The 25,470-nt window shown below is 44.1% G+C and overlaps 1 protein-coding gene across 1 annotated transcript in view; it reads left to right on the top strand.

Annotated features, from left to right (window-relative positions):
• elp2 (elongator acetyltransferase complex subunit 2) overlaps window positions 1-25,470 on the top strand; it is a 29,147-nt gene extending 3,677 nt beyond the window's left edge. The window contains exons 6-22 of the mRNA XM_069681311.1: window positions 4-68; window positions 189-255; window positions 3,970-4,116; window positions 4,425-4,520; window positions 5,920-6,020; window positions 12,779-12,910; window positions 13,370-13,519; window positions 15,290-15,481; window positions 15,674-15,743; window positions 15,832-15,927; window positions 17,852-17,909; window positions 18,859-18,931; window positions 19,693-19,885; window positions 22,698-22,819; window positions 22,922-23,055; window positions 24,177-24,290; window positions 24,839-25,470. Of these exons, the coding sequence (XP_069537412.1) occupies window positions 4-68; window positions 189-255; window positions 3,970-4,116; window positions 4,425-4,520; window positions 5,920-6,020; window positions 12,779-12,910; window positions 13,370-13,519; window positions 15,290-15,481; window positions 15,674-15,743; window positions 15,832-15,927; window positions 17,852-17,909; window positions 18,859-18,931; window positions 19,693-19,885; window positions 22,698-22,819; window positions 22,922-23,055; window positions 24,177-24,290; window positions 24,839-25,034 (2,006 nt within the window). The 3' untranslated portion in view covers window positions 25,035-25,470. The remainder of the gene's footprint in view (window positions 1-3; window positions 69-188; window positions 256-3,969; window positions 4,117-4,424; window positions 4,521-5,919; window positions 6,021-12,778; window positions 12,911-13,369; window positions 13,520-15,289; window positions 15,482-15,673; window positions 15,744-15,831; window positions 15,928-17,851; window positions 17,910-18,858; window positions 18,932-19,692; window positions 19,886-22,697; window positions 22,820-22,921; window positions 23,056-24,176; window positions 24,291-24,838) is intronic.

Raw genomic sequence — 25,470 nt, 5'->3', positions numbered from 1 at the left:
CAGTTCCCATCCTGGCCTGTGGGGGTGATGACTCCCGGGTGCATCTGTATGTGCAGTCTAACGGACAGGTAAGCTCGGATCGATACTCTCTCAGGGGCAGCTTGTTCATGTATTCTGTGCCAACTCTTTAATTTGAATTTCTAAAGTCAGACAGAAACATTTGACCTTTACAAACTGCTCTACAACAGCTGCAGAACACTATGTCACTGCAAGGACATGAAGACTGGGTGCGTGGGGTGGCATGGGCATCTCAAGGTGAGTGCTACTGGTGGTATAAGCTCTGTACAACAAGCTTAATTCAAAGTCACATATACATACAGTGTGAATGCAGGCAGGGTTCTGTGATTCGAAAAATGTTTGCTTTATTTAGAAAGCCCAGGTCATTTCCAAACAGAAACATTCCAAATCATCTTGCAGACATAGAGTGTAGCAGTCAGTCCCTCTGAAATCACCAGCATTTACTGAAGCCCTGTCCGGCCCTGAGCGTTGATCTCAGGAGGATTTTAAGTGACCGAAGTGTACTTTTGGCTAGCTTACAAAGATTCTTAGATTTATTGTTAATAAAAGTTGTGTACACAGTATGCAAACAATACTTTTTAGTTTTTTCTGCTATAAGGTTATTTTGTGATGGACATGAAGTTTAAGGTGCGGTTCAATATAAACATCAAATATGTCCTTAAAAATCGCAGGGTTACTCACGATACGATACGCGATACGATGCACTTTACCATGCGAGTTACGATGCACGATACGTTACACAATACATTGCGTGATATTATATGTGATACGTGTTACTATGCAGGACATTATACGCGTTATGATGCACGATATGTTACATGTTACGTCGTGCAACATGATGCACAATACAATACACGATATGTGGTCCATGATAATATCGCGATACAGTGATTCTGTGATTATTGATACAGTATATTCATATTCATTAATTCATATTCAATCATATAATGACACATCACAATTTCTGATTAACTAAAGAACACAAAATGCCCCTAAAAAGGTAAAGTGCAGGATTAATGTGTTTATTTACTGAAACGATGTACGTGTGTTTTCAGTCTGTAACTTAGATTTAATAGAACAACTGTAAAAACAAATTGGATTTGGAAGTAGCTGGCGCATCTCTTCTTTTCTATCTGTCCGACATTATCATGCTGTCTTCTTCTTTTATCCTGCTGTCATCTTCTTCTTCAACCAGTTAATTTCCGTTCATGTTGCCGTCATTCATGCCATAAGCTTCATGAGGTTGTGAGGCGGTGAGTCAAAATCACAGGGAAATCTGTTTAAAGCTCTGCATATTTGTTGTTAGAATATCGATATTCGGCTCCAGCCTATCGATAATTGTAATGCACTAGTCAGGATGAAGATATATACCGTTTTGGTATTTTATCCCACCCCTATGTAGGATGTTTATCAGTTTAATTCATGCGTTTGAGGGTCATTTTGAAAGCTTGTACATGGGCTTTCTTTATATGGAGGTGTTTTCCTTCTTAAGGCTTCAAAGCTGGCGGTTGTGGCTCTCAGTTAGTTTATCTAAAGCAAGCCCGCAAAGATGGATACTGCAGTTACTGGGCTTTGAAAAAAAATGAGATAACATGTAAATGGCTGAATGTTGTGAGGACGATTTCCATTCACAGCCTTCAATGAGCGATAAATAAGCGACCTTACTTAAAGATAAGGCACAAGATCTGTGTAATGTTTTTTAGATCCTTAGAGCATGAAATAATCTAAACTGACTGTCCCTCTATTAAACCAGTTACTATGAGGTTAGCTTCTCTAACCAGTGTGCTATTCCTGGGATAGTGATAGCACATGGCAGTGCATGGATCCAATCCAAGCTCTCCTAATTGTGTAACCCCCTTCAAGAGCTCTTCATTACGCACTGTTCTGACTGTGTAAGAGCCATTTCATCTCCTTAACCGGCCCTCTCCACCGGTGTCTCCATCCCACTCACAGTCTATGACCCACTCCACGCTGCCGAGCCGCGAGCCAGCAAAGAGACAGAGAGAAGTTTTAGTATGAAATATGCCCAGAGGAGCGACAGAACCCTCTCTACACTGTGACAGTAGATAAATACATCAGTCTGTTCTTTTAGGACTCAGCAGATGGCAAATTGCAGCACAGGAGTTGTAGTTTATCATAGCTGGTAAACACTGGAATCAGAGCATGATGCAGGCAACAAATCTGATTTCATTCTGATTTTTTTAAAGGCTATGAGTTGTGATACAGGATGGGGGTGAAAATGTTGTGGTGAACAAGCCATTAAGAAGCAAATTAGCAGGAATCCTGTTTATGGCAGGCACAGGTGGTGGCTGTGAACTGTTTATTGGAGGGTCGACCGATAACATCTTACTTAATATACTCTTAAATACACATGTTGCCTCAATCCCAACCCAATATTTTTTGCACTGCCCTATAGGATGTTTTAAAATTTAATGAACAAAGAAAAAAATTGGTTTCAAAATAAAATTTCAAAATAAGATTCAGTTGTATCCTTTGGGTCATTTATTAGTATAAAAAAAGATGTTCCATAAAAAATATCCTGTATCTCACAGGGTCAATAAGGTCAATAAAAGTGGTTTCGACAGAGTTTCAGGCCAGAAGCAAAACAAATCATCATCACCAATATCATTACATTATGATCAATCTCAGATAGACTATAGTCTGATATGATATAGCCTCTGAGAGCAACGGTGAACATGTCGGGCGTGTCCGGTTTAGCCAGCGGTTAGCGCTAAACGACTTCCAGTCAAAACTTCCTTTTCCGTGCGCTGCATTGTTCACAGTCCAGTTAGCAATTTGAGAAGCGACCGTGTGTTCAGATCAAAAGTGAAGAAAATTTGGGCCCTCCAGATATGTCGGCAAAATAGTCATCTGTTTCTGGTGAGTCTCAGTTTTACTGTAAAAAGTAAGTTACACAGAGGCTGCACTCTGGCTTACTTCAGCGGTTTGAACCCGAAAAAGAAAATATTTTTCTTGTGATTTACTTTAATTAACGGGTCTTAAATTTGCTGAAATTTCAACATCATGACACAGAGTTGTAAAAAGTAAAAATCAGGTCTGTCCTCAAGAGGAGAAGAAAACCACATAAATGTTCGTTTGCTGAACGGAGGTCGGATCAATCATTTCTGGTGCATTTTAGGAAGTCGGGAAATCTGAACACTGAGCGGCTTTCGTGACACAGCGTTCAGCTAATTTGTCTCAAGTCAAATTTTTGATCTAGAACAGATTGTTAGCTGAACTTGAATGCAGATGTCTGTTTATAGAGATTAATAAGAAGCTAAATTGTTGTCAGATGACGCTGATGAGAGCCGGACTGTTTTTCCCGCATATGACGCGGCCTGCTGATACCTGATTGGTCAATATTACTCGGACTACAAGCGTTGTACAGAAGGAAACCAGAACACTTAACATACTTAAAATTCACGTCCCTGCCTACAATAGAGATTACATCATGATTGACTAAAATAAGGACCTGCCTCCTACCTCTTCCTGCTTTCAGGAGACCTTAGCAGCATTATGTATGTTTACTTTGGCAGGGGCAAAACTGGGCCAGTGTCCAGTGTACTTAACCCGAGACGCAGAATGTGACAGCCGGGGGCACTCAGAGATAGTGGCATGTACTTTGTTTACTACCTGTCCATAGTATATGCACTACTGCTGTCGCAGTGGTTATGTCACAGTCAGCTACATTCTTCTACAATGATTCATAACTGTGCCTAGCTAGATGTGAACTTGCTAACGTGGTCACTGTTTTCAATATATAAGGTGGTAATGTATCAATGTTGGCCTCTAGCATAGTTAGCATTAACCTCAGTATGACTGTTATACAAGTATAACAGTTGTTATCAAAGCACCGCAGCAGAGTATTTAATACAGAGGCAGCTTTGATAAAGGTAGTCGATAGAAAATGCCTTTCAGTCCGTTTTCACGCTCTCTCTCTGCCTCGTTCAGGTGCGGAGCTGTTATTAGCCAGCTGTTCACAGGACTGCCTCATCAGAGTGTGGCGGCTGTGCGCCAAGTCTGGGACAGACGCCCACGCAGAGGACGATCACACCATCATCAAAATGAAAGAGGACGTTTTTGAAGTGAAGGAGAGAGGTGAGCGGGCCGCGCGGGTTTGATTCTGAAAAGGCTGCTAATTAACCGAATGAAGAGACGCGCTTTGTGATGGTTTAATGGCACATGGTGGTTACAGACCTCCATAAAGAACAAAGTGGGTGTGTGTATGTGTGTTTACCTTTTATGGTTGTAACACGTACTTAATTGATTTTTCAGGGAACACTAAGAGTTACATGTAGTTGGCTGCAAAAAAAGGACTTTTCTACCTGCTCAGTTAATTAGCTACCTGTTTGTTGTTCAAAGCATAAAGGCAGCCTTCATCTGGTCTATCTTTCTTCTCACTACAGATGTGTCCTCAGTGTTTGCTGTGTCTCTGGAGACTGTTCTGGCGGGCCATGAGAACTGGGTCTACGGAGTCCACTGGCAGCCTCCTTTCTACAAAGGTACCTGGATCTGAAACTTGAGAAGTGACTCACTTTTTTTCTTAACTCCTGCTTTATTTTTTCTTTATACATTTCAATCACTTATTCTTTCTCTACAGCAAATAATGGTGCATTCATGGACTTGTAATTTAAGCTCAGAGACAGTGTGTCTCTAACTTTCTATTACAATGTTATTGCTCACGAAAGGCGGCATGAGACAGTAACAATTAAAAAAATAAAGGGTGTGAAAGTAATTTTCCTAATTAGTTCTCGAGGGAAAGTGCAGATGGAGGTGCTAAATCTTCTCTTTAAACTCTGCTCGCCTTTAAAGCTTATTACATCAAGATCGCTTCACACCCTGCACAGCTTTTGTGAACATCACACATTATGTTTAGAAAGTTAAAGTACGTAAATCAGCACAGTGCTGTATTAATTATGCAGAGTGAAAGGTAGCTGCAATTAGTTTGCTCTAGATGAAGATCACGGTTTTCCATCCTACAGACAATACTGTTTTACACGCTTATTACACGGCTATTAACTTATGAAATGACACAAAATATTGATTTGGACATGACATTGACATTTTCTTCTCCAATCACTGTCTTTAAATACCGCCCTATCCCACACTGTTTAATATTTACTTCATGTGCCGTCTTCAGTGTTGTAGATCTTTCTGTCTTAGCCTTCAGTTTTTGCGTCTTTTAACCTTTATTGTTTTCTCTCCGCGGTTTTCTTCTCTTTACTTTTTTCCCTCTGTAAACAAACTGACATCATATTTACTGGACTTCTTTCGGCGGATTGATATGATTACAGTTAGTCCTCTGGATTGTGTGATTAGAGCCGCATCCTTAGTAACGGTCTGTTCTTCATAGCAACGGTTTGTTCTTCATAGCAACGGTCTGTTCTTCATAGCAACGGTCTGAATCCAATCAGAATCAAGTATTTAACACAGCCGTGTGATAAGCATTGATAATGATAATTCTAATACCACTGTATACAATGCATCCTAACCAAATTCCCTACATAGAATGCAGTTAATCTCCCCTTGCAGTAGGAAAAAGTCTTTGACTTGCAGATCCAATTGTGTCTGAGAAGAAGCGTTAACCCAACCCCCCTCGCATTTGATTGGATGTTTTTTTTTTACCTGCAAACACATTAAGTAGTTGATTTGATGCATCTGAGCAGGCATCCTGTGTCAGACAGAAATATGATCATAAACATGCAACCTTTAAAATGAACACGACAGGAGCTACAATTGGACCTAGAGAGGAATTTGAGAGCTTGTGAGATAATAACAACATTGGTAGTGAACAAATCTTTATGTTCAATATTGCATAGTTTAACTTCTCCAGGCCTTATACTATTGAAATGAAGCTGCTCCTGTATGGCTTCTTCATTGTCTCTCTGTCTCCCCCTGCAGGTGACGAGCTGCAACAGCCTCTCCGCCTGCTCTCCGCCTCCATGGACAAAACCATGATCCTGTGGGCTCCTGAGGAGAGCTCTGGAGTCTGGGTGGAGCAGGTGAATACAAATACTGCAGATACACAGACCGTACTCGCACACAAACACACATGGTATCAATCACTCTCTGAAGGACATGCAGACTCTGCACACACACCACTTTCCCCCTGTCCATTTCTGGCGGCTTCCTTTTCAGCGTTTCTTGACATGATCCGGAGCTTGAGCCCTCCTCTAGTTTCCTCTCTCCTGCTGTCAGCGCCCCTGCGTCGGTTTCCACTCTCCCTGACATTGAGGTGTCAGGAATAGAAGTGATGGACAGTGATGAAGAGGCGCTGAGCCCGGCGCACCACTGTGAGTTTAGACAAGCCGAGTTTGTCCTCCCCCATCCTCCCTGCTATCACTCACTCACACCGAACCCCGACTTTTACGGCCCCGCTCCCCAACACATCCGTCAGGGGACGGAGAGGCTGGTGGAAGATGTGTCACAGCCTCTGCCTGCACCGCCTTTTTCCTTTATCATTCTTTTCCTCCGTGATCTGTCTCTCACTTTCTCTCCCCGCTCCTGCCTTCTGTCATCTTCTGTCCTCCACCTCCTCTTTTTTTTCACCACTCGCCTCCTTTTTTTTCCCTCTCCCGTTTCATCTCCCTCTCTTGCATTATCTCTCTCCTCCACCTCGTCTCTCTTAGCTCCCAACAGCTGTTGTTATGCCAGAATGGGGCTAAATTTAAACACAAGTGTGGAAGGCGAAGAAAAAGCCGTTCTCTGCCCATCTGCCCCACAGCGCTTCTTTTTTAAAAACACGTCTGGCTGATTCTCAGGTGGCTCAGGAGTACCTCAGATTAACTTTGCACGTACCCCGCAGAAACACACACTCATGGGCACGGCTGCAAAAATATCAGACACAAACTTACAGACAAACATCCTCCTGCTCACCTCTCCGTCGCCTGCACCCTCGGTGTGATTGCACCGTGATGAGACAGACTCCACACTCGATCAGCTACATTCTCTGCCCTTTGATCTCGTCATTTACATCCACAGCGTCAAACAGCAGAGAGCAGAGAGAGGAGCAACCATGAAAGTGTTGATTCCTCCCTCTGACAAAGGGACGGTGATTAATGCCTGGAGCCGGTGTGGATGTCACATATTCTTCTTGTTAGACAAAAGGTGGTCAGAGGGAAGAGAAAAGCAGATCTCCCCTCACAGCTCGGGCTTTTTTTCTTGATCCCCCTTTAAAATATGAAAGTAACCCTCCTACCTGAAATAACCTTTTCATTGAATGTGGATGTATAAAGTCTGAGGCTCCTTTTCTATTCCTTCTCACCTTTCCTTTTTCAAACGCGGGAGCCGAACCCTTTGAACTGTCGGGTTCCCTGCCAGCACAGGAAGCTTAACCTCTGAGGCTCTGTGGCGCACACACACAGAAGCACATGTGCAAAAAAAGAAATGCCAATAAAAGTATCTAAAGTACATTTGGTTCTTATCTTTACATGTTTGACAGAATTAAAGTTCTCCGGTACTTTCTGACTCTTTCCGAACAGGCTTCTCCGCCGGACGCTGAAGTTTTTGGCAGAGCAGCTTCTGCATGGCTAAACGACCGGCCATGTGTGTCTTAATTAGGCGATTTTTACAAAGAAGTGCTCCACTTCTTCACGCTGATTAGAGTAATTGGTGAGATTTAATGCAGAGAGGGGTTAGCAGTGGGGTGGCCCGGGCCCACCGCTGCGTAAAGCACATCCTACTAACGAGACACGCTGGTAATTAACATCTCAGACTGACCACAGCGGGCCACGACAGAGCCTGGAGGGACTGTCGGTTTGTCAGTGTGTTTGTGTGTTTTACAGATAACCTATTTTCAGTCCTCAGCTTGTGTAATGTCCTTAAGTCACACTTGACTTGTTGGCAAATCAAAAGAGCCACTTAAAGCAGAATGAGCTTTTATTTTGAATAATGTTTAGATGGCTGTCACTCCACCTGGAGAGTGTTCAGCCGTGACAAAACAGAGGTAAACATTTCATTAAACAGAAATGGTTTTACGTTGAGCCGACTGTTGTGTATGTCGTGTTACAAACCCAGCTCTCTTTACTAATATACAGTATAAATATACATCTCTGCTGATTGATCAAGAAAAAACGTACCTCAAACGTACCTGTTGCACATTTTGTAAAAACATGACGTCATCCTGGTCAGTAAAAAGATAAGCAGGTTATATTTTGGCTTTTTGCCTTTATTGGATAGGATAACTGAAGAAGGGACAGGAAATGTTAGAGGAGGAGAGAGTAGGGGATGACACAGGCCGGGACTCGAGCCTGTGGTCAGTGCGTCCAGGACTGTAGCCTCTGTACGCCTGCTCTACCAACTGAGCTAAACCAGTGCCCCATATTGTAGCTCCTTAAACCCTTTGTAGCAATGAGACAAAAATGTTTGTTTCACAAAGTGCTAAAGTCACTTTTTGATCAATCCAAAGAAAGAAAATTACTCTACGCAAGCCTTTATATGACTGGTAAACGAAACTGGACCATCAGCTAGAAGTGCAACTATTTCTATGTAGTCATTTCTAATGCCTGTCGCTGCTGCCTCCTTTTGACCGTGAGTAATCTCTATTCACATGTACTACATAAAAATGTAATATCTGCAGGCACGCGACTGGATTTTAGTACGGGAAGTGTTCTGGTTTACGTTTATTTTACGCTTGTAGTCGAGTAATATTGACCAATCACGTATCAGCAGGCTGCGGCGTATGCAGGAAAAACAGTCTGTGTGGAGAGCAAAAGCAGGCGGAACGTAATGCGCCGTAATGACATCACGGCTCCCCGTCAGCGTGATCTGTCAACGATTAAGCTCCTTATTAATCTCTGACATCTGCAGCAAGTTCAGCTAACAATCTGCCCGATCAAAAATTCAACTTGATATAAATTCACGCGTGTCACGAAAGTCGTTTAAATTTCGAGACTTCCTCGAATGCATCAGAAATTATTGATTCGACCTCCCTTCGACAAACGAGCATTTTAAAAGTTTTCTTCTCCTCTTAAGGACAGACCAGATCAAATCTGCAACCGTTGCTCCCAGAAGCTATATCTTCAACAGGCTACAGCTGATGGTTTCCGAGGGTAGACGGTGAGTACGTTAGACCGTAAAAAGGAGCACTGAGGAGACTTTTCATTTGAAAACACTAATAAAAACGTACAGGCCCGGATCTGTAAAGAGAGAAGACGTAACACTTCCTTACAATTACTTTAACAATGAATGAGTGAATGAACAGCATTATTGTGCACACTTTGAAACGTGTCTTTGTACCAAAGCCGCAGAAAATCAGCTGCCATCGCGGCCCCCTCAGCTCTGCAGAACTTTTAATCACATTGTATATCATAGCTCGCATCGTTACTGTTGTGGATCAGTCTCTCTGTCCTGTCAGTCATTTTACAGTCGCCATATCAACTTTGAAATGTGATTGTGTATCTCTCTTTCCTTGGACATTGTTTGGCAACATTTTCCAGACAAAACGTCGTTGATTTTTTTTAAGACAAATAGTCCCTACTTGCTCTGCTTACTTCATGTTGCATGTTTCAACATCAACAGATTCGAGTGGAAGTTCCCACATTCAGCCTGAAAACCTGCTCTCCACTCTGTATATACGTTCTCTAGGCTCGGCTAAGCTCACTCGGCACTCATCGCCCTCTTCCTCTCCTTCTAAGAATGATATATGCCCTCTCTTCTTTGCTGCCCTTGTTTTATTCCTCCCCCACACCCCCCGCCGGCCAGCGATAAGGCCCGCCGTTCATCCGTATTGTTCCCCCCCTCTCGTAAACAAGACAGATGACGGCTTTTCGCCTGTGTGAGTTTTTGCATGATTTACGGCCGGCTTTTATGTGCAGAATTTAAAAATTAATCTGCTTAATGTTGCATCTCGCTCTCTCTCAATCTCACTATCTGTATTTCTAGCTGACCGTCTCTCTGCCCTTGCCGCCTGTCTGTCTCTCTCTCTCGATGGCTGGAGGAGCGTGCCATTCAAAGTAAAGGCGTGCCTTTATCGCTGTCATTAGTTCCGCTGTGTTTCAGCCTGCAGATAGACGTTATTTTGAAGGTCATTTATGACCAACAGAAGCAAAAAAGGCAGCATGATTGAGGACGCCACTTTACTGTCACATACAGTACTCAGACAAATGTGTTTGTGTCGCTTGTTTAACATGTAATTGATGAACATGCAGTTGTGTTTCTCCCGCAGATTAACCTGCTCTCACTCTGCCCAACCTGCTTCACCAAAAGATAACAGGCTAAGCTTTACATCCTCCTAGATTCGAATCATTCCAACTTGGATTTAGCGCTTCTCATATTTCCTCGCAGCCCGTGTCCACATCATTTAAGGCACGAGCTAATTAAAGATGGTGCAGATATTGTATAGCTGTATCTGGTTACAGAGAAGGATGCTGCAGAGGGAGGAGTGGAGCCCTCTCCTGGGTTTGTTCTGCTGCTATCGATTCGGATAGATCTCCCCTCTGGGCACAGTTTACCTCCTCGCCTCAGGGCCCGATAAACCTTTTAATTGTTAGAATTCCTCACAGCGGTGAGACGCCGGCCTGGTCAACAGCCTACTCTACGTATGGAGCTACAAACATACAATTAAATACGTTTTCTGACATGCTTATGACCGACGACATGCACCGCGGTTTTATTTCATGCACCAGCCTCATTTTTCCCTTTTTAAAAACTGCTCACAGGTCAGAGTGTCGACAGCTCACGGTTGGGGAAGCTCTGTTCATTCAGATTTAAAATATTTGGATTAATTTCCACATTATTTCAAGTTATTTCTGTCTGGTGCCATAATCCTGCATTGAATCCTCCCGCTTACGTAAGCAATAGGAGGAGATATTGATGTCTTATTTCTGTGTGTGAGTGTGTAATTTTGTTCTCTATGGATATTAATGTTGGGGAAATGATGAGCGAGTACAGATTATAATTCAGTTTGTACATTTTTAGAATTAATTAGAAGCTCTTAACTTAACATTCAGGCTTGTTTGTTTTTCGATGTAATCCTCCGCCTCGCCTCCGACAGTCCTGTTTACTTTACATGCACGCCTTTGCTCCTTCTCTGTTTTGTTCTGTCCTTTAAAAAAGCAGCTTACAGGAACTTAATGGGAGTTAGAATTACCTCAAGCAGAGTTTAAATAAGTACATTTTCATCCGTCAGTGTAATTGGTGACTGCACTTACATCAAAATGGGCTTTCTGCCCCAGGTAGTGATTTGAATCTGCAGAACTCGATACAGAATTGTTTTGACACACAAAAAGCAAAGTGGCTGAGATTGGACAGGTGGTCCGACTCCTCCAGGAGCCATTTGTGTTTTCTAGCAGTTTCCTGAGCTCAGATTGTGGGTGGATTTTAAAAGTGATTGTTTTTTCAGGCTCAGACTCCGTGTCCGTGCACCCCTCACTGTCCGTATGATCCGCCCTGTGGACGAGGAGCAGGGGTCACAGGCACATCCAGCTTCTGTAAATCCGTCTGTGTTCTCAAGCTTTGCCATTTATCATAATTATTTGTTTAGTGTGATACGCTGCGCTAAACTGCTTTCACTTTCTATTAGACAGATGTCTTTTGTCAGAAAAAACACAACACAGTTTATTCAGCTATAATAAGTCCCATTCTGCATCATTTCTCATCTGACTTGTCAGCTTAATTTGCTGTTTTTTTCCGCTTCTATCCGCCATCATGGGAGCTGTTGGTTAATAAGTCTTTGAGGGAGACTGAGAGCAGATTTTATAGCCTCTTACTCTTTGTGTTTTATATAAATCTGAGTTTGTAGCCTGTGGGTTAACCCAGGTGTTTGCCACAACAAAGGAAACTTTAAGCTCTCAGAAACAGCAGTATTTTATTTAGGGATGCACATTCTAGTCTGCAGATTATAGCTTCAAAATGAGATATCGGCATTAATTCTGCCTAAATGCTCGATGATTCCCTAAAAAAGTTTGACGTAATGCTACGACATTAACTCGGCTTGAGTGTGCGTGTGCACTGCCTGCGCAGTCATCAACAATATACAAATAAATCACTAAAAAGTCACAGAAACTCGAGCCAATGTATAGAAGTGAAACAACTTTCACTTCTCTTAACTAGCTAACAGTTAGCTCACATTCTCGTCATGTTAACGGACTACATAACAACATTAAACACGCTGAAAATACTCACGCAGCCAAAGCCGACACTAACAGAGTGTAACATAAACATCAGTGCAAAATTAACTTACATATTCATGGACGCACACACGATATAAAGAGTCCGTCAGCGAACATTGATGTCTCCATGGTAGGTGCAGTAAACAAGTCCGGGCATGTCTCCCTCACTGCCATGTTTTCGGGGGGATGCTGCATTCAGGTGCGCTCAGAAACGTGAGTTATCAGGTGACCTTTTGTACAACGCCTCTTCCATCAAGCGTGAAGAAAGGTGCCACTACAAAAGGGTCAGCATGATATCAATTCCACTACAGGGGACACTTGATGTTCTCTGCAATTAGGTGGGGAAAAAACCATGTGCCTAATATATCTGTTTTTAAATCGGTGAAAAGGTTTGGAAAGTATCTGCATATCGGATATCGGCAAAAAATCCAATATCGTGCATCACTAATATTATTTACATTTGCGGCTATAATCATTTTCTCCATGTGGCTGTTGATCCACAATCATGTTACTGACTCTGACCCAGTAACTGAATGTTCTTCACCCACCTGATGTCACGTTCAAGTGCCTGGAAAGCCAAACGAGTGGATGCATCCTCGTCACTAATGATCGCCCCCACAACCTGTTTTTCTTTTGAAATCTCGCACCAGGTGCGTGTCGGGGAGGTTGGTGGCAACACTCTGGGTTTCTACGGCTGCCAGATGAGCCCGGATGGCGCCATGATCCTGGCTCACGCTTTCCACGGAGCGCTGCATCTCTGGTGCAAAGACCAGGACAAAGAGGTGAGAGGCATGACTTCATTTAAACGTACTCATCAGTATAATAATGCTGTTGTTTGATCAGCTGCAAGACGGTTTAAATTTAGGCATTAAATGTACAACTTTCTCCTGGAAGAGCTGAATGGTTTTGTATAAAACAGGATTCAGTGTTAACGCATCGCTGCACAGCAACACTGTGTGAGAGACAATGATTAGTGTGAGTAGCTACACCAAGTCACCTGTCTGCCACTCCTGAGTAAGAGGTGTCACAACATAAGAGCAGAGATAACTGCAATTACACTGCCTTCATGGAAGAGGAACTAAAGTTCAGCATCAACCTGAAGGTGTTGAACATTAATTCAAAGGTTTCAATAGATCAACTCACTCTCATCAAAGACACCAGGTTCAGGGTTAACCATCCAGAGTCAGGGGAAGTCAGATGGAAAAGGTTGTGAACTGACCATTGCATCGTCGTCTGTGCAGGGAGAGTGGAGGCCCGGGGTGGTGATCTCAGGTCACTTTAATGCAGTCCAGGACCTGAGCTGGGATCCTGAGGGCGAGTTCATCCTGAGCGTGGGCTCAGACCAGACCACCAGACTCTTCACTCCGTGGAGGAAACAGGATGCCAAACAGGTAAAAACGGCTGAGAATTTTCAGCTGATAACAAAGTACAAGAAAAATTGCATGTCAAACTTAATGACAGTATTTTTTAGAGCCTGAGTGATGTGAGGTTTTTGAGGAAGATACTGATGGTCAGGGGAAAAATTCTCCAGTACTTTCGGTACTGGAGAAATGAAGAAAATGTCCTGTTTATTTTTGTTACAAAAACTTTATCTTGCTCATTTAATCTCAGCAACCATTTCTAATTTGCAATAAGATTAAGACATTCGTCTGAGATGCATATTCCCAATCCAGAAGAGAGATCTGTGTGCGAGGGGCGTGGGCAGCTCTCTCTCTCACACGCTACAGCGTGCACACAAGAGATCCCGCTCCCGATGGCGGAGGGAACTAGATGTTCAAAAGTGAAGTTACACTTCACCAGAGTCGCTGCCACAAGTGCAACAACACTTTTGCTTGCAAGGGCGGAAACACGAGCGATCTGTGCAAACATGTGTCTGAAGTGCCTCATATACAGACAGAGGCATGCGCCACACTTCTCACTGGACGCTGTGTCCCAGCAAAAATCTTAGTACACGTGACGAACCGGGTTAATCGATAAGCCCCGCCCACTACCAGCCAACCAAATTAGTTTTATATTTCCATCATCACAACATTGCAGTCTATAATAGTGATCGGTTCTAAACATTGTTTATTTCACAATTCAGAAAATAAAGCAATCTTAATTCTGTCCTTAATTTCTTTTGTTTATTTCTCTTAAAAAATAACAAAAAGAAGCGATGAGAAAACAGTTAGAGTACCGGATCGTTCAGCAGTATTGATAAGAGTATTAATACTGTTAAAGTCTTAACGATACGCATCCCGATACATCGGTCAGGTTTTGGTATTTTCAATGTTTTATGCGCATAGTTAGGAACTAAAGCCAATAAGCAATGAAATTATGTTGTTGGCTAATCTAATAAAATACCTGAATAATCTAATTAATTAATGATATTAACATGGCATTAACATGTTGAGTAAGGCTTCTCTATTTCTTCTTGTTGTCTTTTGAAAAGATGAGCTTTACTGAGCCCCGACAGGGGAAATTAACTTGTTACAGCAGCTCACAAAAAGACTCAAATAAATAAGTAATCAAGTGATTAAGATGGAAAAAGATACAAAAAGGCAAAAGTGACTCTGTGCTAATCTCATGTAACACCAGCAAATGTATTAACCTTTTGTAGGATATACTTAATATATTTTCAATTTGCCTCAGTTTTCTAAAATATGTTCAGGCTCTGTCAGTGACTGAATCTAAATATACTATGACCTGATAATAAAGGGTTGGGGTCTTTGAGGTGAGGTATTCAGACGTGACGCACAGGGATGATAGATGAGCTCCCACAGGACAGCAGAGAACTCTGCTTCTACTTCCTCTGTGGTTTATCCAGATAAGATTGTTAGAAATGAAGTAAAACATCACTCAGTTCAGATGAAAACATAATCAAAGCTCCGGTCGTCAAGATGCCAGGTTGGAATATTTCCACCTGGTGCTGGTGCCAAAGGAAATCCGGTCATTGTGGCTGAGCCCTCGTTAGAACACTTTGCATCTTAAGCTGGAAATCTTTCTGTTGCATTTGGCTGGGTTACAGACGCACGAAGCGCCAAGAAACCAAGTTCAGTGACATCAGAGATCTATTTAAACGCTGGCAGTCTCCTCCTGGCAACCGCTTCCAGCTGGTTGGAATCCTAGTGATCAAATTTCCATCCTTACAACATCTTTCTATATCGTTTCCCTCCCCGCAGGCGACCTGGCACGAGATCTGCCGGCCTCAGATCCATGGATACGACATGCAGTGTCTGGCGATGGTGGGACGGTTTCAGTTTGTGTCCGGGGCTGATGAGAAGGTCCTGCGGGTGTTTCAGGCGCCTCGTAACTTTGTGGAGAACTTTGCAAACATTTCTGGGACCTCGAGAGAAAAGCTGCTGACGTCTAGCGTGAGTGCTGAGATCATTTGTATGTGTTCCTCTCATGTGTGGAGGAATAAGTGATTAAATCCATGACCTTTAGGGCCTCAAGTTTCCCCTTACTTAGTTTCTCTTTTTGTCCAACTGTAAATGTGCTGAGTAGACTGCCCACATTGTTATTAATGTGTGTGTGTGTTCATGTATCTATCTGCTCATTACCAGGACTGTGCCAACCTTCCAGAGGGAGCCAGCACACCTGCTTTGGGTCTGTCCAACAAGGCCGTATTTCAAGGTAAATACTTGCTTTGGTCTGCATTTGAGTGTTTCATTGCATCCCTGTAACTTGATGTAATGTTCAAATATTTTTAACAAACTCACAGGTGACCTTGTCTCCAAATCCAACAAAGAAGGGGAGCAGTTCAACAGCGTATCGGATCAATACCAGGAGTCCTACTTCCACCCACTCATCATGACTGGTACTAAAAACCTTTTTCCTCGATTCCAAACATCTGTAGTCACCTTCATTCAATTTAAACGTCCCTGATAAACTCCTGTCGAGCCACAGTGCGCCCCTGTCTCCTCTACACTCTGAAAGCCTGATTCATATTCCTCATCGCGACCCACTCAGCAGCCTCGGTACACATTTAAGAGTTCCTGTCTGCCTGTCGCTGAATGTTCTTGTAAGAGACAATGATACGCCGCCAGACGGACAGCTAGTTATTACCGCTCCCGACATGCTCTACTCCCACGGTGCCTGAGGTCTGCTGGAGGCCGATGGTGTTACAGCAGGGAAGGGGTGGTGGGTGACAGAAAGGGGAAGAAGAAGAAGGTGTCAGGAAGCTGAGAAGTGAGCAGAAGCAAAAGGAAATGCAGGAAGACAAGAGGAAACAGAGAAAATCTCAAATGTCGGATAAGATGGGTGTAGGAGTGGAAATATCATCGAGTTAAGGTGTAAAAGGAGGGCAAGAAACGGAGGCAAAATAGAGAATGATTGTAGGAAACTGTGCAGATGGGAAATGGATGGCAGCGGAGTGAAAAGAACTTAGCATGGAGCTTTTAAACCCCTGGGCTAGAGGTTTGTCAAGGGCTGTCATCAGCATGATTGAAGCCACTCCTTAATCTGCAATGCTAATTAGAAAGCAGGCTTATGTGATTGCAAAGTTTAAGTATCAGTGACCCCCGGGCGATGTAGGAAGCAACCGAGTGCGGAGACTGTGGTTAACAATGCATTTTCACTCGTTTGATTGGCTTCCGCAGGCGGGGAGAGGGCTGAATAATTAAGCAAAACGGGAGTCTGATGACCAATAAGAGGCGGGAGAGGAGGGGAGCGTTCAGTTTCAGGAAACATAAAGGCAGGGCAGGATTGTGCAGAGCCTGCGGTAGATTTGATCCTCCTTAAAGTCTGCAGCCGTTCAGAATCGGAGATAAAGCTGGAGTTGTTTTAAAACCGCTTTTCTAGGAGGGGAAAGTTGGCTGGCTGAAAAGTGTATCCGAGCAAAATGCTAAAATGCTAAACGCTGCTTGTGAATGTGGGAGAACATCGTCGCTCTGCTTCTCAGGCAACTGTGGCGCTCGCAGTTCTGTCTCTTCTTATGGTACTTACTGGTCGCACACACTGACATCACACTCACTCTCACACACACATTTAGTATCCTATCTGTAGCTGTTTGGGTTAAAGGGCCAGCTCACCGATTTGCAACCTCAGTCCTATCATGCTATTATGGGGAGCTAATGCCATTAAGGTAGGACAGCAATGCACTTTGGCTCTGTGCCTTTGGAGGACGCTATCTGCTTCTCCAATGGGCTCTGGAAAACCTCCGCCAGACTACGTAAAACACGTCATCTGGTGGAGGCCAGGGAGCTCGCTAAACTACACTTCCTCAATCCTTCCATCTCGTTCAAAATCGTCAGGTTTGAAATGTAGACTGCAGACCTGAAGATCTTTTAGATCCACCGGTATTCGATATTCTCGTCCTATTTCAGATTCTGTACCGCTCTGAGTCTCTCACTGGGCCGTTCCTTTCAGAGGGAGGGGCGCAATGCATGCTGGGTGTTGTAGGAATGTAGAATGGGCGAAACCACAAGCTGTTTGTACAACTTTCTCCACAGTTATGGCGCCAATTTCAAATATTATTGCTTCTATCGATTACAGAGAACACCAACTTTGACTGACAGCAGCTTTTTTCCAGGGGCGAACTGCTCCTTTGACAGTACAGGGATGTGAAAGAGGGTAACCATTATAGCCACTTGGGTTCAATCCTCATTTAGTAAATTGGAAACTGGTCGTATTAGAATTTTAAATTACCTCACGTTTTATGGCCTTTAAAATGACAGTTACAAAAGGACCTTTAAGTCTGTAGTTAAATGTGTGTGTGCCTGTGTGCTTGTTTGTGCGTGTAGAGCCCCCACCGGAGGATCATCTTCTCCAGAACACACTCTGGCCTGAGGTCCAGAAACTGTGAGTATCCAAATGTTCCTTTGCTCTCCTCTGTTTTAGTTCTCTGCTGGTAGAAACAATACCGGACACAGCGTCCAATCACAATTTTCCATTTTATTCACTTCCTGTTTCTATAAAGACATTAAAGTTTCAATATTTCTCTTAATGAATCAGTTGGAGTTGTTTGTTTGCTCAGAGGGGTTATTTCATCTGAGAATGATGGGCTTCCCTAAGCTCTTCATTGTCTCCCTCCCTTGTATTCATCACCCAATCAAGATCCAGCTTCCTGCCGTCCCATGAGCCTCCTCTGCTGACTGAATATATCGCCTCCATTTGTGGCCAATGTTAAATCCATTTACCTGTCAATCGTCCGTAAACATGACGTATGGCGTGGCCCGTTTGTTGGGGGAGTGGGCATTGTGTGTGTTTGAGAAGCATTTATCTCCCTCCGCTCGGCTCCCCTCCCCCCTTCCACTCATTTAGCGCATAATAGAAACATTAAAATGAGTAAGCGGCCAAATTATTTCTGTGACATAAATAATCCTCTCGCCGTCGTGGCCAAATGGCTGCAGCGTTTGAAAGCTTCCTGGTCGGGGAGGAGTTTCTCTCCGCTGAGTTTTCCGGCTGTGATTTCACTTTGCAGACTCGTTCTGAAACAGCCAGGTGATATTTGGCGACGCTAAAAAGTAATTAAGCTGTGAGTGATTAGCCGGAGCATCATCATTGTTTATCTCTGTCAGCGGGAGAAGGACCAGTCATCACAGATCGGTATTTCAATTTCACACTCTGTCTGCTTATTTACCTGGAAGCTTGTCGCTGTGACGCTTTGGAATAACAGAATACTTAATTTACCATTTATCTTGGGCAGCTGTCGTCGGCGTCCTCTTCCCCTCACCTGTCTGTCCTTCAGCATATTAAGCACAGCTGTTACCTTGAATCCCGTTCATGTCACATGTCTGTTCTCCTGCAGGTACGGCCACGGCTTTGAGATGTTCTGTCTCGCCGCAGACAGCGCCAGGACAGTGGTGGCCTCTGCCTGCAAGGTCAGTGTGATGAGACAGTGGTTCCCGACCTGGGGCGCCAAAGATCGCTGGGGGTGTAGATTTGCACATGTTAAATAAAATCATTAAAAAAGCACTTACTTGATAATCAAAAGTCCATACATACCCATGTGTGCACACAGATGACATACATTCATATATGCGTGCAGAATTGCCTACATCCTCATATTTGTGGTGTACGTGTGTGCGGGCTACGGGGCTCAGCCTTTCTTAGATACAAGCAGCTACAAGGAAAAAAGGTTGGGAACCACTGTGATAAGATGTAGGATGCACCACCTGCAACAAAGAGCACGAGATCAGAGAGGTGCTTTTATTACGAATGCACATATTACACAATGAGACAAGGTTAGACAGTAATGTTTGACCTTGATATGTGTTTTCATCTTCCTGTGGCATTCAATCACTCTGCTCTCTCTCTCACCTACATCCTCCCCTTTCTGTCTCTGCTCCTTCTAAATGTCCTTCTTTCTGTCGGCTTCTCCTCTTTGCTTTATTCCCCACTGACACCGTCCCTTTTATTTCCTACTACTGCCGTCCTTAACCCTAAAACAACCTCTGCAATCCAAAGCACTTTACGCTAGGTAGGAGATAAAGAAGAAAGAAAAAAATAAGGAGAAATGTGTGTAAAAGTTATTAAATCAAGGAAAATACAAACACAGCAAATATGTCATTAGATGCCTTTTAAATATGTTGCGTTATATATTATTTCTCTGTAAATATACTCACCTGTCGTGTCTTTCCAGGCATCAAAAGCAGAGCATGCAGCCGTTCTCCTGTGGAGCGCATCCACATGGCGTCAGCTGCAGATGCTGCCGTGCCACACCCTCACCGTCACCCAGATGTCCTTCTCCCCCGACTCGCGACTCCTATTGGCCGTCTCCCGTGATCGCACCTGGTCTTTGTGGAGACGGAACCTGCCAACACCTGAAAGTCCAGGTGAGAAAAAGGAAAAGAAGTTGTCACTAATAAAGAGTCCACATGAGGGATTGTGATATTTAGCTGTCAGGGTTTAGTTGTGTAATGCAGAACAGCTCAGGATGAGATCATGTTTAGCTTAATTAAAAATAGGTTTGACTGAATTTCAAAACAAAGAGACGATCCTGGAGTCTTACACGCAGACAACACCAGATCCCCGTATTCAAATTAATTAAAATAAGGTAAACCCAGTGAGCAGATTTGTTCCAAATCAACGTCCAAGTCAAGCTGCCTGATAGGAAGGATTCTCCTAATTAATACTGTACGGAGCCAAACAAGTGACGCGTACGCTGAAGCAGTCCAGGAGGAGCTCATAAAGGAGAGATTATTTTTAAGCTGTTTGATATAAAGCACTTTGCTCTGCACATTTATGTACTAGGTCTATCCCCACATTAAAAACGTGTCGATATCTTTGCTGCAGGTAAAACTTTGGATTGTAGGTGCGGGAAAGATGCCTCCTTGTATTTACGCACATTTATTCCCAGAAGGCTTGACAGTGTAGCAAAGGCATCGGATCACAATAGGTCATGAAATAGTTCTTGCGTCAGGATCAGGATGAAGAGGAAAACTATCTCTCCTTGTGGTGCAGTGGTTTGACTTCAGGCTCGTGGACACGCCCACAACAATACAGCCTTTTGTTATTTTGACATATAGTACACGTCAATCTAACAAGCTTCCTTTTAGTTCTCTATCACTTGTGACCTTTGACCTCTGTCAGACATCACTCAGTGGTGGTGACAGCAATGATTAGAGAAACATTCGTTTCCAGAAGGTCACCGCTGTCATTTAAAGAGGGGTATTATGCTGTTTCACATTGTAAGACATATAATGTTACAATGTTGGATGTTCAGACTAAACGTGGGTGAAGTTTCACATCTGTAGGTAAAAGTATGTTGGAGTAATCCCCAGGCTTCTCAGCTCAGTCTGCAGGCTGCTGTGAACACCAGGTTTCACACAGTTTTTTCTACACATTGCACTTTGTGATGTCACAAAGTGCAGCTCTCAGCAGGCTTCGGAGAGCTGAGCCAATCAGAATAAAGTGGGCTTGTAGGGGCGGGGTTTCTTAAAGGGATGGTTTCAGGCAGAGGCTGTATGAGGGCCTGCACAGAGCACCAGTGTGAGAAAAAAATGTTTAACTGTAAATTATGCTAAGCTACTCCACAGGTATCACAGAGTGACATTTGCATAATACTCCTTGACTCTGATTGTCTGTTTGGGCTCTAAACACACGTGATTAATCATGTGATCACTTCCCTCTTTCCTCTGAATTCCCTCTTGACAGCACCGGTGAGTGTGATTATTAAAAAGTTTGATCAGTAAGTTTTAGCTGAGGGGAAAACTAAGGACTCCTATGGATCAGTGTCCAGAGTGTGCAGAGAGAAAAAGTGGGATCAGTGCATCCCCGCTCTGTGCTCACCTCCTGCAGGGCCTCTGTTGTAAACAAGAGCGTGCTCCTGCAGAGTTTGTTTATATGAGAGAATCTCAGCACCTCGACTCAAACAAATAACCCGATCCTGCAGCCAAGGTGAGCAGAACACGACATTTAAGCCCAGAGGATTATCTCCGCCTGCACCTGGTTACGCGTCTCGTGGCTCTTCTGGCTGCTCAGGGTGGCCTTAAATGCCTCTGACAGAGGCTAACCGGCCCCGCGCTCCTCTGTGTGCCTGTATGTGGACCGCACAGAGGCAGGGAGGGGGTGTGTGAGAGAGGAGGGGAGGGGAGGGGAGGGGGGGGTCCCGTCTGTTCCGGTTGGCTGCTGAATCACTCAAGGTGATTGTGAAGAACAGACACACACACACATACGCGCACACACAGTCTCACAGGCCAGACCGGAGAAGGTTAAACGAAGACGAAGCTGATCAAACAAACCCACTCCCTCCATCCTCACCTTCTCTGTGTCTCTCCTTCGTCCTACCTGTTTGTCCTCCCCTCCTCCTCCTCCTCCTCCTCTCTCCCTGGTGGGTCAAGCACGCAGACGACTTCATTAAGGAGACACCGTCGCCTTCCTCTCCTTTTATTTCTGTGCATCTGTCTCTCTAATGAGTGCAGCATTTTATTTCGCTTGTTGTATCTCCTCTTCCTTTTATTTTGTCCCTCTCTCGTCTCTCTCTGCGTTTGGTCGTAGAGCCCCTCACACATCCTCAGACGAGAGTTTTAATGGAAGGAGGAGAAGAAACGTGTGCGCACCAAACAAAACACCCACAAAAGTGTGTGTGTGTGTGTGTGTGTGTGTGTGTGTTTTGTAGATAGATGGTGTGTTTTCAGCACATAGACACGACATGGTGGTTAACTCAGACTTTAGTGGCTACACTGTGGTTTTACCGCTGTGTGTGCTCCGTTATTAGTGTGTGTGTGTGTGTGTGTGTGTGTGTGTGTGTGTGTGTGTGTCGGCGCAGACAGGCGGCTGCCAGCAGCATACAAACAAGCTCTCTGGGGAAAACCAATCTGGGCTCTGAAATGACTTAGGCCGGGGAAATAAACAGCAGCAGGTCATAAAGCAAAACTGAGTGAAACGGAGGGCCGGGACGAGATGCTCCGTCTTGTTTGGTTGTTTATTCGTCGCTCGGGAGTCGCTGTTGCTATGGAACGGGGAGGCAGGGATACACACATGCTGATGTCATGCAACAATGATCAACATACAAAGTTTTGAGCTACGGCTCAAAAAGGAACAAGCAGCTTGTTCTGTAAATGAATTACATGCAGTGTTGGATTTATTTAGTATGATAGTCTTGTCTAACCTCTGTACTCGTTTGTGTTTGCTCTCTCCGCACAGAGCCGCAGTTCTCGCTGTACGCACACACAGGGAAGGACACAGCCATACACAGCCGGATCATCTGGTCATGTGACTGGAGCCCAGACAGCAAATACTTTGTGACGTCCAGTCGGGACAAGAAGGTAAACAACTTCTGCTTTTGAGGTGATAAAATGATGTTAAGAGGCAATAAAGTAATGATTGTGTGTGTGTGTGTGTGTGTGTGTGTGTGTGTGTGTGTGTAGGTGATAGTGTGGGGCCTGTGCAGATCAGAGGACTCTGAAGACTCTGCTGAGATCAAACCGTGTTCCTCCATCCTGGATGTGGGTGATTCAGCTACAGCGGTGTCTTTCTGTCCTGTGCTCTGCTCTGATCACAGGTACACAGGCACTAAACCCTTCTCCTAATGTTTTGTAGTGTGGCCACCTTTCTGAACTGTTTGAACTATTAACACTTTTTTTATATAAAGTTCTGCCAAACTGTGAGCTCTGTACACTGAAAACTTCACACTTCACACTTGTCATTTGGTTAATGTATGTTATACTGTTTAGGCTGTGGAAGGTCATGGTTGAGCAAAATGACTCTGCTCTGCGACCTGATACATGAATTATCTCCACAAGCTCGATCGGACGTGGCCGTCTTCTTGTTGTCTTCAAAGAATACTAAAAACAAGCATTTACATTTAGACTGCATGTGGAAGAGCTCCGGACAAAATAGACCCAGAGACCACTGCAAATATATGTTTTGCTCTGGCTCTAATATTTATAGGTTTGTGTTTGTTTTATTGTAATTCCTTCCGAATAAAATGTTCTCATTCAGGTCTTTTATTTGCAGGAAATGACGACTGGTTCAGAGAACCAAAAGATGTTGAAAAATATGTTTTTCAGAGCTTAAATAATGCAAAGAAAAACATGTTTAAACAAAAGAACGCTAATATTTTAACTTTAGAAGAGTTCACAGATCAATGTTTGGTGGAATCACCTGGTTTTTAATCACAGCTTTCATGCATATCGGCCACAGCTTTGTACCATCCATCCTCCTCTTGATCACATTCAGGAGGTTTTAAATGGGTTCACATCTGGACCATGACATGTAGAGAGAGATGCTGATGTAAGGAACATTTGGAGTGGTCTCTTGTGTTTTTTCCGGAGCTGTATAAAGTTGTTTGTAGGTATTTAAGGCAGAAGGATGTACAAGCACAATCTGTGCTTAAGAATCAGCACTAACTGTGAACATAATAAAGAGACCACGAGTCAATACGAGTATATATTGTAATGCAGACACATTCAGAAGTCTGACATTGCATATATTAGAATATATATGTGTGTCATGGTATGAAGTATGCTGATTGTAGCCTCATGTGTAACGTAGTATCTCAGATTTGTTGGGGTCAAATGATCAATTTTTCATGATTTCAATGTTTCTGGGCCTTCAGGCTCAGATGAGGAGATTAATGTAGTCAGTCTGCTGTAATGCACGTGTGTGTTGTGCCCTCCACAGCTACCTGCTTGCAGTGGGCCTGGAGTGCGGCAGGATCTTGTTGTACAGGTGGAGCCCTGACCAGGAGCCTGCAGGAGGACACGACTGGAGCAGCTGTGGAGAAACAGACCTCTCGTATCCTTTACAACTTGCACACACGCGCACGCACACACACACACACGCACGACATCTGAATGCAACTTTGAAAGGCCTCCAGTGGCCGCTGGCAGTAAGTGACAGTGTGTCACAGTAACAGCAGCATGACTTCAGTCTGAAGCCCTCTGTTCTTTGTTATGGAGAACAAGGCAGCAGGCTGTCTGATCCGAATGGCTGCGCTCCTCTGAGAGGGGAGGAGGTACGGACAGGTTGGGTGTGTGAGTCATCGTGAGGAGAGCTCAGGAAGTGAACTGTAGACAGGTGTGTTTATGTATTAGAACGTCTCTGCTCCTCAGGATTCAAGGCCGATCACAATCAGATTAGTCTGTTTATAACCTTTTGAAGTTTAGTTAGTTTGACGATGCTCTGCTGCTGTATTTTATTTTTACCTCCCTGCTGTGTGTGTGTCCGCTAGTCAGTGATCTAATTGTCTGTTTTTAAAATGTTTGTCTGGATTTAGTCTAGTGCTTGTTCTGTCGCTCGGAGCAGTATCCTGTTGTTTGCCTTCATCACACGTCCTTCCTCAGACAAAGCCACTGTTTGGCGGTGAAGAGGCTCCGCTGGAGGCCCAGGGCCGGCCGCGCAGGTCGACAGAACAACACGAAGGACGCGCAGACTGAGGGAGAGAGTGAAATCGAGGAGGAGAGCTCCTGGGTCCAGCTCGCCAGCGCCAGCGCCGACCACTCTGTCAAAATCTTCAACATCAACCGACGGGCTCTTTAGCACCACCAACACTGACACTATTATGTCTCTCTGACACACACAGACACTTGGTCTGAGGGCCACAGGCCTGACTGCGGCACCGAGGCCACAGCTGCTCGCTGGCAACCCCTTCCCTCCCTGTGACAGCCAGTTAAGTCACGGGTCAGTCTCAGGACAGACCGACAGCACACACGCCCCGCAGTCTGTCTGAGCGCAGCTGAACAGATCTGAAGGGTGGAGGCAGGATACTGAAAACACCACGACCCCAGGGAGGAGGCCTGCTTCGACACTTCCAAGTGTTTTAGATTCAGAGAAGACGCGCTGCTGGATATCTGCACACATCTCATATTTAGACTTGATACCCAAGCAAACATGTTTAACAGCTGCTTCTCGGGCTATTATCTGTGGTTATTAGGGATGTCATTAATCACACAGATGTATGGTGTATTTGTTTCAT

This window comes from Semicossyphus pulcher, unplaced genomic scaffold (assembly GCF_022749685.1).
Source record: "Semicossyphus pulcher isolate SPU_LCO1_2020_fin unplaced genomic scaffold, fSemPul1.0.p SCAF_5, whole genome shotgun sequence".
Taxonomy (NCBI): domain Eukaryota; kingdom Metazoa; phylum Chordata; class Actinopteri; order Labriformes; family Labridae; genus Semicossyphus; species Semicossyphus pulcher.
Note: the sequence above shows the minus strand (reverse complement) of the source record. Positions and strands in the feature narration are given on the sequence as shown.